The 11,838-nt window shown below is 49.2% G+C and overlaps 1 protein-coding gene across 1 annotated transcript in view; it reads right to left on the reverse strand.

The window, feature by feature from the left end:
- Positions 1–11,017, reverse strand: part of LIN28A (lin-28 homolog A) — a 14,889-nt gene extending 3,872 nt beyond the window's left edge. The window contains exons 1-3 of the mRNA XM_024125573.1: positions 10,915–11,017; positions 10,266–10,450; positions 195–379 (exon numbers count right to left, since the gene is read on the reverse strand). Coding sequence (XP_023981341.1) covers positions 195–379; positions 10,266–10,450; positions 10,915–10,945 — 401 coding nt within the window. The 5' untranslated portion in view covers positions 10,946–11,017. The remainder of the gene's footprint in view (positions 1–194; positions 380–10,265; positions 10,451–10,914) is intronic.
- Between the last annotated feature and the right edge of the window lie 821 nt (positions 11,018–11,838).

An 11,838-nucleotide genomic window follows, 5' to 3' on the forward strand; every position in this document is an offset into this window, starting at 1 on the left:
TGGCAGGGCTATGGATCTCTTCTTCCTCCTCCTGAAAGTAGGCTGGCTTTCCCTGTGAGCTGGGAGCTTGCTGGGCCTTCAGTAGACACGAGGCTACCATATCGTAGATGCTCTGGCAGAAGTGGCACTTCTTGCGCTGGGGTGGCAGTTTGCATTCCTTGGCATGATGGTCTAGACCTCCACAGTTGTAGCACCTGTCTCCCTTTGATCTGCGTTTCTGCATGTTCTTCCCTTTGGGCCGCCTCTCACTCCCAATACAGAACACCCCACCAGGGCCAGTGACTCGGATAGATTCCAGGCCCTTGGCAGACTTCTTAAAGGTGAACTCTACGGCCTCACCCTCCTTCAGGCTCCGGAAGCCCTCCATGTGCAGCTTACTCTGGGGGAGGGAAGCACGGTAGATTTTAATGTTAGTCTCCATTATTACACCAAAACCAAAAAAAGCTGCATGCACATGTTCCTCTAAGGTTGGAAGAACACTTCCATTTTATCGGTAAAGAAACTGTGACTCAAAGAGTCATCACAATTAAGAACAAAATATCTACATCACATTAGGAACAATCATTAGATAAACAGATGCCATAGCATTTTTTGCAGCTATTCTCAAAGTTCTAAGAAAAATAAAACAGAAGAAAAATTCTTAAACATAGCATTTATAAGAAATCAACCAATGTAAAATTGTAAAATATAAAGTAACAGGCCTGGGGCTTCCCTGGTGGCAAAGTGGTCAAGAATCCGCCTGCCAATGCAGGGGACACGGGTTCGAGCCCTGGTCCGGGAAGATCCCACATGCCGCAGAGCAACTAAGCCCGTGCACCACAACTACTGAGCCTGTGCTCTAGAGCCGGTGAGTCACAACTACTGAGCCCACGTGCATAGAATCCGTGCTCCGCAACATGAGAAGCCACCGCAATGAGAAGCCCGCACACCGCAAGGAAGAGTAGCCCCCGCTTGCTGCAACTAGAGAAAAGCCCGCGTGCAGCAGCGAAGACCCAACGCAGCCAAAATTAAATAAAATAAATAAAATAAATAAATAAAAATAAAAAACAAATAAAGTAACAGGCCTGTACACTTAAAAAATGTCAGTCATGAAAGACAAACCCCAGAGAAGTAAAGAAACTGAATGCAACACATGACTCTGGATTGGATCTTAGAACAGGAAAAAATATTAGAACTGACAAAATTTGCATATGGAATGTAGATAAATGTTTCAATGTTAAGTTCCCTAATTTTGATCCTTGTACTGAGATTAGGTAAGAGAATGGCCCTATTTTAGAAAAAACACACTGAAATATTTAAAGATGCTTGATATCTGTCTATCTGTACAAAGAAAAAGAATAATAAAGCAAATGGGACAAAATACTAAGGACTGATAAATCTGGGTAAAGGTTACATGGGAGTTTTTAATACTATTCTTGCAACCTTTTCCCAAGTTTGAAATTATATCAAAACAATGTTTCTGAAAGTTGAAGGGAAAAGACAGTATGACCCAAGCAGACAGATCAGTGGATTAGAAGGGAAAGTCTACTGAGAGATCCAAGATTAAGCGGAGAAATCAGCAGGTGAGGAAAACAATTCCATAAATACTATTGAGAAAACAGTTATCCATTTGAAAATGAAGCCAGAAATCTACACTTTGCATCATATGTATGCAAAACATATTTCGGAAGAATTAAATATCTCAGTGTCAAGAGGAAAAAACTTTTTTGAGACAGTTTTTTAAAAAATCAAGACAGATAACTAAACTGATAAAACTACAAAAAGCTACTATAAGTCAGTAAGAAAAAAGAATCACAGAACAGAATATAAGCAGGTAATTTGCAGGAGGACTTAGCATGACACATATATTCAGTATCTCATGCGTTTAAAAAAACAACAGAAAACAAAAATACCATGAAGCCATTAAAAAGAATGTAAAGTTGTAAAGTCCCTGTTTTGTTCACTGCTGCATTGACACCTAAATAATGCCTAGCACATTTTGGATGAATGAACAAGGAGGTAGGTTTTAATTATTTAACTTGGGAAGATGAGCAAATTGTTAAAGGAAAGGACTTCGAATAATGTGTGGAAAGATCTCACTAAAACACTGCGTGTTTGAACCAAAAAAAAAGGAGTTATTCACACAGCTAGTTGAGTGGCAAAACCAGGGTCAGAAGAACCCAGGGTTTCCGATTTGAAGCTCAGTCCATTTCACCTTGCCACTTATTGCGTCAACAACATATTAGTGGAGTGACAGCCTCTCCCAGACCCTGCCCAGAATAGGCTTCATTATAGATAGCTTCCAAAACATCCAAAGAGCATGTCAAATGTCAACAAGGTGCAGTCCTCATTGAAAATGCGGTTCAGAAGCAAAAGGGATCATCGTGCACCCAGTCCTGGCTTGAGGCATGTTATGCTGCTGGTGGTAGTGACGGGGCAGGGTGGATATTTCAAACTGGGACTTAGGTGAAACATGCTCTTTTGCCAGATGCGATCCCCAATTCCTCAGTCATTTACATTTTTGTTTTAATTTAGATGGTACTGCTTAAGACAAAACTTCCATTGAGGTAATTGGTTAAGAGCATAGGCTCAGGTGCCAGACACCACCTGGTTCATGAAATGCTGTTTCTACCAGTTTCCAGCATCATGTGTGACCTTGGTCAGTCACTCACCTCTGGGCCTCAGAGCCTTCAGAGAACAGGATAAAAACCTACCTTAGGGTTTTTTGTTTGTTTGTTTGTTTTTGGTTGCACTGGGGTCCTAGTTGTGGCAGGCAGGCTCCTCAGTTGTGGCCCGCCAGCTTCCTAGTTGCAGCACCGCGTTGGCTCTCCAGTCGCAGCAGGCGGGCCCCCTTAGCTGCAGCTCCAGGGTTCCTTAGCTGTGGCATGCAACCTCTCAGCTGCAGCATGCATGTGGGATCTAATTCTGAGACCAGGGATCGAAGCTGGTCCCACTGCACTGGGAGCGCAGAGTCCCATCCACTGCACCACCAGGGAAGTCCCTACCTAAGATTTTAATGAAGATTACGTGGGCAGGGAAACTTCAAGAATATATGCTCAATAAATATCAATGAAATATTCCAAAGGTTGGGGATCCTTTCTTCTTATTCCCATAGGAACAGCCAGAATTGTGATGACTCCCCCCACCAATCTTGATGTGGAGCATTAAAGCAGAAAATAAAAACATTTCAGAAAAGTGAAATCTCTTTCCCCCTCCCTGTTGTATAACAACCACACTGAATTTGATGTTAAATCTGACTTGTCTCTTATTGAGCTGGGACAAGCCAGTGAGTCAGGAGGTGCTGGAGGAGCCAGACCAAGAGCATTCTTGACCCAGGCAAACCCAGCTTTTCCCATTTGCCTAGTGGGCTCTTAGGCTGGAACACTCCCAGTCCTCGCTGTGATTCAGCAGATAGATAAGTGACTGAGAGCCAGGGTTTAGAGTCTGACAACCTGTCCCCGCTTTCTGTGCTACCCTACAAAATGGAGTAAATAATAATTTTATGGTGGTGCTGTGAGGGTTTATGCATGAAAAGTAGTTAACACATAGCCTGCCCCACATAAATTCTGAGTGGCAATTATCATCAACCTCTTCAGACTGGATGAGGGCGGGGTAACAGTGAGAAAGAAGTGTCAAGAGACTGGGAATTTTAACTCTAGTTTTTATCACTAACTGGCAGTGGAAACTCAAAAACATCCCATCTCTGAGCTCCAGTTTACTGAGGACAACACTCTCCTCCATCCACACCTCCTAAGCTTACTATGAGAACCAGAAAATAATATAAATGGGGACATATGAAATTGACCAGTCCTCTCAGCTCACCCCTTCCATCACTGGAGGTTTTGAGGTCTGCTTAAGACTTTAAAAGGGTGAAAAAAACTAAAAACAAAACCAAAAAACCCCCAACCCTGCAGGCACCTCACCATAACCGGTCAAGATTTAGACTGGTGGTCTCCAGGGGTGGCTCCCGGGGGTGGGGGTGGGGGGCCTACCCCGCCCCTTTCTAAAACACATAGTTTGAATTCCTCTCTTATCAGGTAGGTAATCGGCGTGCAGCCCCACGGAGCCTGCCTCACAGGGCCTGCATCGGAAAGGAGCCTGAAATTCTTGCTATCACCCCACCCCACCCCCAGCCACACACAAAGCGGGGCCCGGGCCCCGCCCCTCTCTCCATCCCCTCCAAAAAGAAAAGACCTGGGGGGGAGGGGCAAGGCTTGATCTCCCCCAATAGAGCCCAGCTCCGGGGAAACAAAGAGTTGACACTGGCTGGTTCTGGTGGTCAGATTCCTGGAGTTCCAGAGGCTGCAGATTCCCCCCTGACTCCCCCCCACCCCACATTCACCGCATTCATCAGTTCCTTCCTTCCTCTCCACATAGGGGTTATGGTCACGGTGAGAGAAAAGGATACAGAGACACCTTTCTTCCCCAGTCAAGCTTGCTGGTCTGCCAAAGTCACCGCCGCCAACAGCCATCTTTCCTTCTGACCTGCCCTCCCACCCTTCCAGGGCCCTCAGTCAAACCTTTTACTCAGGGACCTAATTAGGGTTATTTATTCAGATAAATTATATTAAAGGTGGGAGGGAGGCAGGCCTGCCATCTTCCTTTCCCAATTTGTTTGAGGTAGGAGGGTGGGCAGCCTATAGTGGGGCAAGGGGAAGATGGCATTTAATCAGACAGAAAACAGTTACAGGAGGCATTTCTCTTTTTTTGGATGGCAGGGAAGGACTTGGGCCAGTTACAGTACTTAGTCTTGCTCCCCTAATACCTCACCACTGCCTACTCTAAGCTTCCGCCACATCAAGTATTATGCCTTTATAACTTAGAGATAGAAGGGACCTTAGGGGTCACTCAGGGCACGTGGAGTAAAGAGCTCACAGCAACCCAAGTTTCCCTCGACTTGCTCTATGAAATTTGGATAAATAAGTTCTGGTTTCTATAATCATCTGTAAAAGCAGGGGATCAGACTTGATTAAAGCTTGGGTTTCTGGCTTTTCTGCAATACCCAGGGCCATTCCAGCTCAAGACTACCTAGTGCATGTTTATACCCCCAGTTCTAGGTGCCTAGCAGTGCACAAACATTTGTAGAAGAAACTAAGTTCTCTACTATATAAAATGACTAATATTTAATTTTATTACTAATATTTACTATAGGCTAAGCAGTGTTTTAAGCACTTTACATGTTGTAACACATGTGACCCTCACACCAAGGCTGTGAGGTAGACCTTATCATGCCCTCTGTGTTACAGATGAGGTCACAGAGGCAGATGGGTGAAGCACCTTGCCCAAATTTATACTGTGAGAGCCCCGAGATGATTGCAACTAGCCTGACTCTATATCCAGCAGTATGCAATATAATGCAAGACGCACAGCCGTTTAAAAACTTTCTAACAGCCACAGTGAAAAAGTAAAAAGTAGCAGGTGAAAGTAATTTTAATGACTTGGTCCCGAGGTGTCCTCGCAGTTCAACCCAAGCGTCATTCCTGAAGGTAGGGTTTGGTAGAAGCTAGGAAACCAATGGGTTCTATTTAGAAGCGGTTTATTTTGATGATGTGTGTGTCAGGGAGGGTGGGGGAAAGAGATCCGTCCAGAACCAAAGGCTGCGAGCATACAGCCCCACACACATCAGCTCTGCTCAGACACGCAGCCGGGGCCACAGGCTCCAGCCTGGAGCTCTCCACCAGATGGTGCTGCTCATCAGCCAGTCTGCACAAAGGCAGCCAGAGGGAGGCTGGAGCAGAGAGGAAGGAGCCGCGCGGTTCTCAACTCTGCACACAAGCATTCACCTGGATTGATCTTCCCAGCTCTTTAGGGTGGGCATCTTCTCCTTGGTCCTTAGGAAAATGGAGTCGCAAGGAGACTGAACTCTGATGAGGACCCAACCCAGGGTAGGTCCCCACCCCACCCCCCAACCACCTACCCATGGAGTGAAGAAAGGGTCCGGGAGTTTTAAACCAGTAACCCACTTGTTCTGCTCTGTTGACAAAAGCCATTTACTCTCCTTTCCAGTCTGAATTAAGTAAGCTGCCTCTGTACTAAGTGCGTACTATTCTTGAAAGTTTTCTCCTCCTCCCCCCGACCTCCTTTGACCTCCCAGATTTAACACTGATAGTAATTGCTATTCTAGCCTGCAGGAAGAAAGGAGGGGTGATTTGCCTAAGGCTGTTTCTCAAAAAAAAAAAAAAAAGCACCAGCAAATTCCAATAGGTAGTTTGATTAGGAATGTTCCAGAAACAACCTTGCCCTGGAGAAAAATCACTGAAAACCACTTGTATGGCAAGCTTGTGGTGTCACCAAACACAAGCTTTGCTCATGATGGTGGCACAGCCTTTAATTGGGACACTGTCTAGAAAGCATGTCTCTCTTCAGAAAGAGAAGGACCCAAGAAGATCCCATAATGCTCAAACCAACTCATGTGCTTCTCTGCCAACTTCCTGAAAAAATCCACCCATTTAAAAAATAGTTTCCTATTAAGATGGAAATGAAATAACTAATGAATGACCCATCTCGGGAGCTCAACTGCGATCCATTGACATTCACTCTACAAGCTTTCATGGTGTTTCTACTGAGTGCCAGGCCCTAGTCCAGAAAGAAACAGCAACTATCAGTTAACATTCCCTCCCTACCTCCAGCCTTTTGTGTCTGGAGGAAGACTTCTGCTGACAAGGACCCCCAACTGTTAGTGTACTCCTGATTCCTCAGAGGACCCATATTCATTTCTTCATCCCACCAAGTGCATACTAGAAAACTAACCAGACTGCTAGTCTCTCTCTTCAAAGAGTTTACAGGTTAGAGCAGGGGTTAAGACAAGTACATCAAAAAACGAAACATAAGGTGGGTAATCAGAGGCACTAGTAAGGTTATAAACCAGGTGGGAAAGATCCCTTTACATTCTCCCTGCCCCCAAACCCAAGAGCCCTACTCTAGGTGGGCCTGAGGTTGCTCTCACCACCCCCCACTCATCCTTTTCAGAGAAAGCAGGCCACGTGGCTTCAGCAGTTTCTCGGTATTGGAAATTTCTTCTCCTAACCCAAACTTGGTCCCTCGGTCAAATTTGGGCTCTTCTTTTGCCTCCAAGCCTTGTAATACAGCATTTTAGCCAGAAAGCCACTTTAAACAGACTTGGGTTCCAAAGAGCTGTGGGAGAAAGCAGGGGACCTTTCCCTCATTTTCAAATTTCTACAAATCTAAGGGGTGTGGGAGTTGAGCCACAGGAAAACATGAGGTAAGCCAAAACTCTTAAAATGGCCATAGAGACTTGAGAATTCTTGGTGAATCTCAGGAAACCAGGAGACAGTAGTTAGCTCTTTCTTGTTCCACCTTGCGATGTATAACTGTTTCTCAACTGGGGGTGAGTTTGCCTCCCAGGGGGCATTTGGCAATGTCTGGAGACATTTTTGGTTGTCACAACTGAGGGATGCCCAGATTGAGAAACTATCCTGCTCAAAACACGTCAATAGTGCTGAGGCTGAGAAACCTTGATTTAAGGGCTGGTCACCCGCCATTATTATGATTCTTAACTTCCCCCAAATTCAGGGACAGGAAGAGAGTTCTAGCATAAGACCGGTGGCTGAGTAAAAGGGTTGTTACAGAAGTCTCTTTGCTTTATGCGTTTTATTTACTCATTTTTTAAAAAAGCTAAAGGCAGGTTTTCTTTCCCACTCATCCATCCCTGTGGGGTACTGCGTGTTTGACAGGAAGTGTAAGAATAGTGGACAGTGCGTTGGGAACCAAATAGGCCCAACCTTGGAAGGGAAAAGAAAATGTTTAATTGCTCCCCCCTCCTCTTTCCTTAGGAAAGGGGCTCCCTGACCCCCTCCCTTAGCAGATGTTATCTTAGGACAATTATCCTGCTCACCACCCACCCTGCAATTCTAAGGTACCCACCACCAGCAGCCAAAGGAGAGGTTTTCTTGTTAAAGAGAAATGTCTTACTCTCTCTCCACTTTGGGAACACTCCCCTCCCCAGGAGGATTTTTAAGGATTGTCCTGCATCTAATTGTCCTGCATCTACCTAATTCCTCTATATTAGATCCCCAGGGAGAGATTTCAAATTTCTCAAGTGCAGGACTGGAATCACTAGTCTAACTGCTATGGTAGGGTTTGAGGATCAACCTAAGCCCCAGCAGTGCACAGTCGAAAGACAGAGCTACCAGGTAAGGCTCAGGGAATTTCCACCACTGTCCTCTGTGACTGTTAGTAGGGGGTGTTAGGGAGACAAATTCTTGATTCCTTATGCCAGCTCAACTCCTCCTGATAACTTATTCAACTGTGGAATGTCCCTGGACATTCCAAGACCCCAAAGTCCGGTTATCTCCCAGCAAACCCATCTGAAATAACGTGGTATGGGCTCCACTCCCCAAACCAGAAGGTCCCTGCTTTCCTTTATGCCCTCCAATATTTCCCAACTGCTTTCGATCCTAAGGGTAAGTGGGATGAGGCACAGATCCATTTGCTCAGGAAAACCTTCCCTGGGAGTTGGATATCACCAAAGAACCTCAGAGGGGCTACATTCTCCTCAGTCCTTCCCTATTCAACAGCCTTTGGAAGGGAGGCAAGAAAACGTTGGGTTTGACTCTTTTATTCCAAGCCTTCCAAAGTTGGGGAAGCTGTCCAGTCATCTCCAGACCAGGAGAGATTTTAATCTCTTTGTGATCAGATAAATGGGAGAGTGGGGGAGCTGGCCACCCCGCTGAGGAGGGCCATTCAAAGCTGGTTCCTGTAATAAAGTGATTTAATAGATCTAAAGAGGCCAATTCCCTTCTTTCTCCCACAATTACTTCCTGTGGGTTATCATTCACATATGTAAATGAGACAGGGAAGGGGGCAAAGCCACCAGCCAGAATCAGTTGTCTGATGGGGAGGGGTTAAAGTTGGGGGTGGAGGAACTGGGTGAAGCAAGGGGGTAGCCAAGCATTCTGCTGCCGACCCTTCTGGAAGGATGTTCTAGTAGCCCAGTGACCCCAACGTTAACTGGTGGACCCCCGTCTCCCCATATCCTCTATCTCCCCTGTTCCCCCCATTCTGTGTCCTCGCTGAGGGCCATGCTCAGAGACTTCCCTGCTGCCTCCAACTACTCCACCCAGCATCTCCACCCCTCCCCCTCCAGAATACCATCCCTCAGGCTCCAACCCTTAATCCCCACATCCTCCTTTCCCCTCCCCCACTGCTCCTAAAGCCAACCTCTCCGAAGTAACCCCTCCATGCCCGGCCTGGGTGTCAACCTACTGTGCCTGGGATTAGCAATTTCTTCTCAGGTACAGCCCCACATCTCCAAAGGTGGAGGGAACACAAGCAACAACTTCCTTTACGTGGTTGTTATGTGTGGCTTGTGCCCAGGACCCCAGAAATGCTTCTAAGATATTCAGGAAGGGGTGGCCAGGGAGGAGGGAAACCTGAAGTCTCTGGTTCCTTGTTTGAGGCTGGGAATGTTAGGACAGCAATCAATGGCTGTCTGGGGCCATAAATGCCAAGCTGAGGAGAATAGGTCCAGAGGCTAGCCTCCCTCCACCCTCTGCCCTGCGACACTGAATTTCACCCCCACTGTGCTGCCTTGCTTTAACTGAGAACTTGGGGTTGCAACCTAACTCCCTCCGAGCCTGGCCCAGGAATCTAAGGCCTGGGGTCCTTGGGTTTTCTTTCCTGATAGGAAATGAACAGTAAAAGCCCAGCTAGTGAACCGTGTGCCTGAGACTATGTTCTTGAGGAACTTTCAAGCCCCCAGAGAGATCCTTCAAGGATCTGCCAAACCCACCCAGGCCCCAGAGCTTCAGTTTTGGGTGACCACCTGGGTGAGGAGACCCCGGTGACTTCTCAGCTTTACCCCGTTGGGTCCCGAAGTGGTTTCCCTCCCTCTCTCCAGGCCGGGAGCTCCATTCACACCATAGTGAAAGGCGCGGACGCTCAAGACTCTGCTCTGACCGGGCATGTGCTTCCCTGGCCAGCCTGCTCGCCCTCCCCCCACTGGCAAGCACAATACAACCTTAGTTCTGCCACATGGGGTCATCTCCCTGCCCCCTGCCCCCTGCCCAGGGGAAAGAGGTAACAGACACGTGGTAAACCAGAGGGGTTCCCGGAGGGGGGTAGGGGTGCTGATACTCGGCTCTGCCCCCAGCTCTCGTCCCGCTGGAATTAAAGGGGACTCAGAACTGGGGTGCCACGGCAAAGATGGGAGCGCACAATGAGGGCCCTTGATCTCCCTCAACCCAACAGCCGAGGGCGTCCGCCCAACCTGGGATCCGCGCGCCAACATCCCCTTCCCGCGGCAAAGTTACCGGGATCGGTCTCACCTGGTGCACAAAGACATCCACCGGGGGGTCGAGTGCGACCCCGGCGCGGGCAGTCATGGACAGGAAGCCGAATCCCATGCGCACGTTGAACCACTTACAGATGCCGGCTCCGTGCAGCAGCTGCGGCTCCTCGGCCGCCCGGGCCGCGTCCTCCTGTGCCTCCTCCGGCGCCTTGGCGCCGCCACCTGGAGATTGGGAGGGCGCTCAGCTGGGGGGCCACGGAATTGGAGGACCCCACCAGAGACCCGGCAAGGAGACCCGAGTGTGCAGCCCGCGGGTGGACACCCAGGGCGCTGCGGCTACCAAGCTGCCGGCGAGAAAATACCTGTCCCGGCTGCCTCCCGCGCTCCCCAAGCTTAAACTGAGGCCAGTGGTGCCCCGAAAGTTTTGCTCATCTTCCCACAACACGTTGCCCGGGGACAGACGGCCAGACAGGCCCCTCCTCTTCTCTCCCCCCGCCCCCGTAGCTTCAGCTTGCACGCCACGGGGACACCAGGGTTCCTTGCTCCAGAGATCGCCCCCTGAAACAGGAGGCCGCAGACTTGGGGTCCTTAGGCTAGCCTGGGGGACACTTCCCCCACCTCCCTTTTATGTGGCTTCTGGGCGCCCCTGCAGCCTAAGTTGTCCCCAGTAAGTCCCGAGGTCGAACCTGCAAACTGCTGGTTTGACACAGAGCCCATGGTAGTCGGCTGAGCCCGCGGCCCCGGGCCCCAGGTCGGCCGGCTGCTGGCCCCAGAGAAGTCCGGAGGCAAAGGGGTGGCTCGGAGAAGAGGCTGCTACATCTTCCCCAGCACAATAGCGGTGGGAGGGCCCACGGCTTTTCAAAGGCTCCCAAATTCTAAAAGACAATGACCCAACCCCCCGCGGGCAGCCCCCCTCCCCTCCCCTCCCTCTCCTCTCCCCTCCCTTTCCCTCCGGCTCCAGCTCCGGCCCCCACCCCCCACCCCCGCCCCATCGGTCTCTGACACCTCTGGGGCCTTCAGCCCTAGAAGTCTTGAGTACCCGGGAATTGGGGATCCTGTACTTTAAGGACTCAGTGGGGGTCCCCAAAGCAGCATACAGGTGGGGGGCCTGTGTGTGGGGGGGGTAGTTTTAAAGCCACGTGACTGCTCCCACACACACTCACACACCACCCCCACCCCCCTTGCAGATAATTATACATTCCAGAGAGTTGGGGGAGGGAGGTGTGAGCCTGGCAGCGCTGGCCAATCAGAGGCACAAACCACCTGTCAAGGGAGAAATGGATGAGCCCTCCCCCTCCCCCAGCCCTTGAGCGCCCCTCCCCCTCCCTTCCCCTTCAGGTCTCACAGCTGACCCGGCAGCTCAGCGCTGACCCGCTCTCACCCCCACCCCCGTGTGCTTAGATAGACCTGGAGTTCAGGACACTAGGAAGCCTAGGATGGGGAAGCAGGGGGGAGGTTGGAGATCCAACAGGGCTGATCTCCACTCCTGACCTAGGTATAGCCTCTCAAAGTCTGTCTCTGACTAACTGAATGTCTCTGCCTCCCTGCGTTTCCGACTGAGTTTTTCTGAATCTCTCAAAGCGCTCCTAAATTGATTCTGTGTAAAGAAT

This window comes from Physeter macrocephalus, chromosome 3 (assembly GCF_002837175.3).
Source record: "Physeter macrocephalus isolate SW-GA chromosome 3, ASM283717v5, whole genome shotgun sequence".
Classification (NCBI taxonomy): domain Eukaryota; kingdom Metazoa; phylum Chordata; class Mammalia; order Artiodactyla; family Physeteridae; genus Physeter; species Physeter macrocephalus.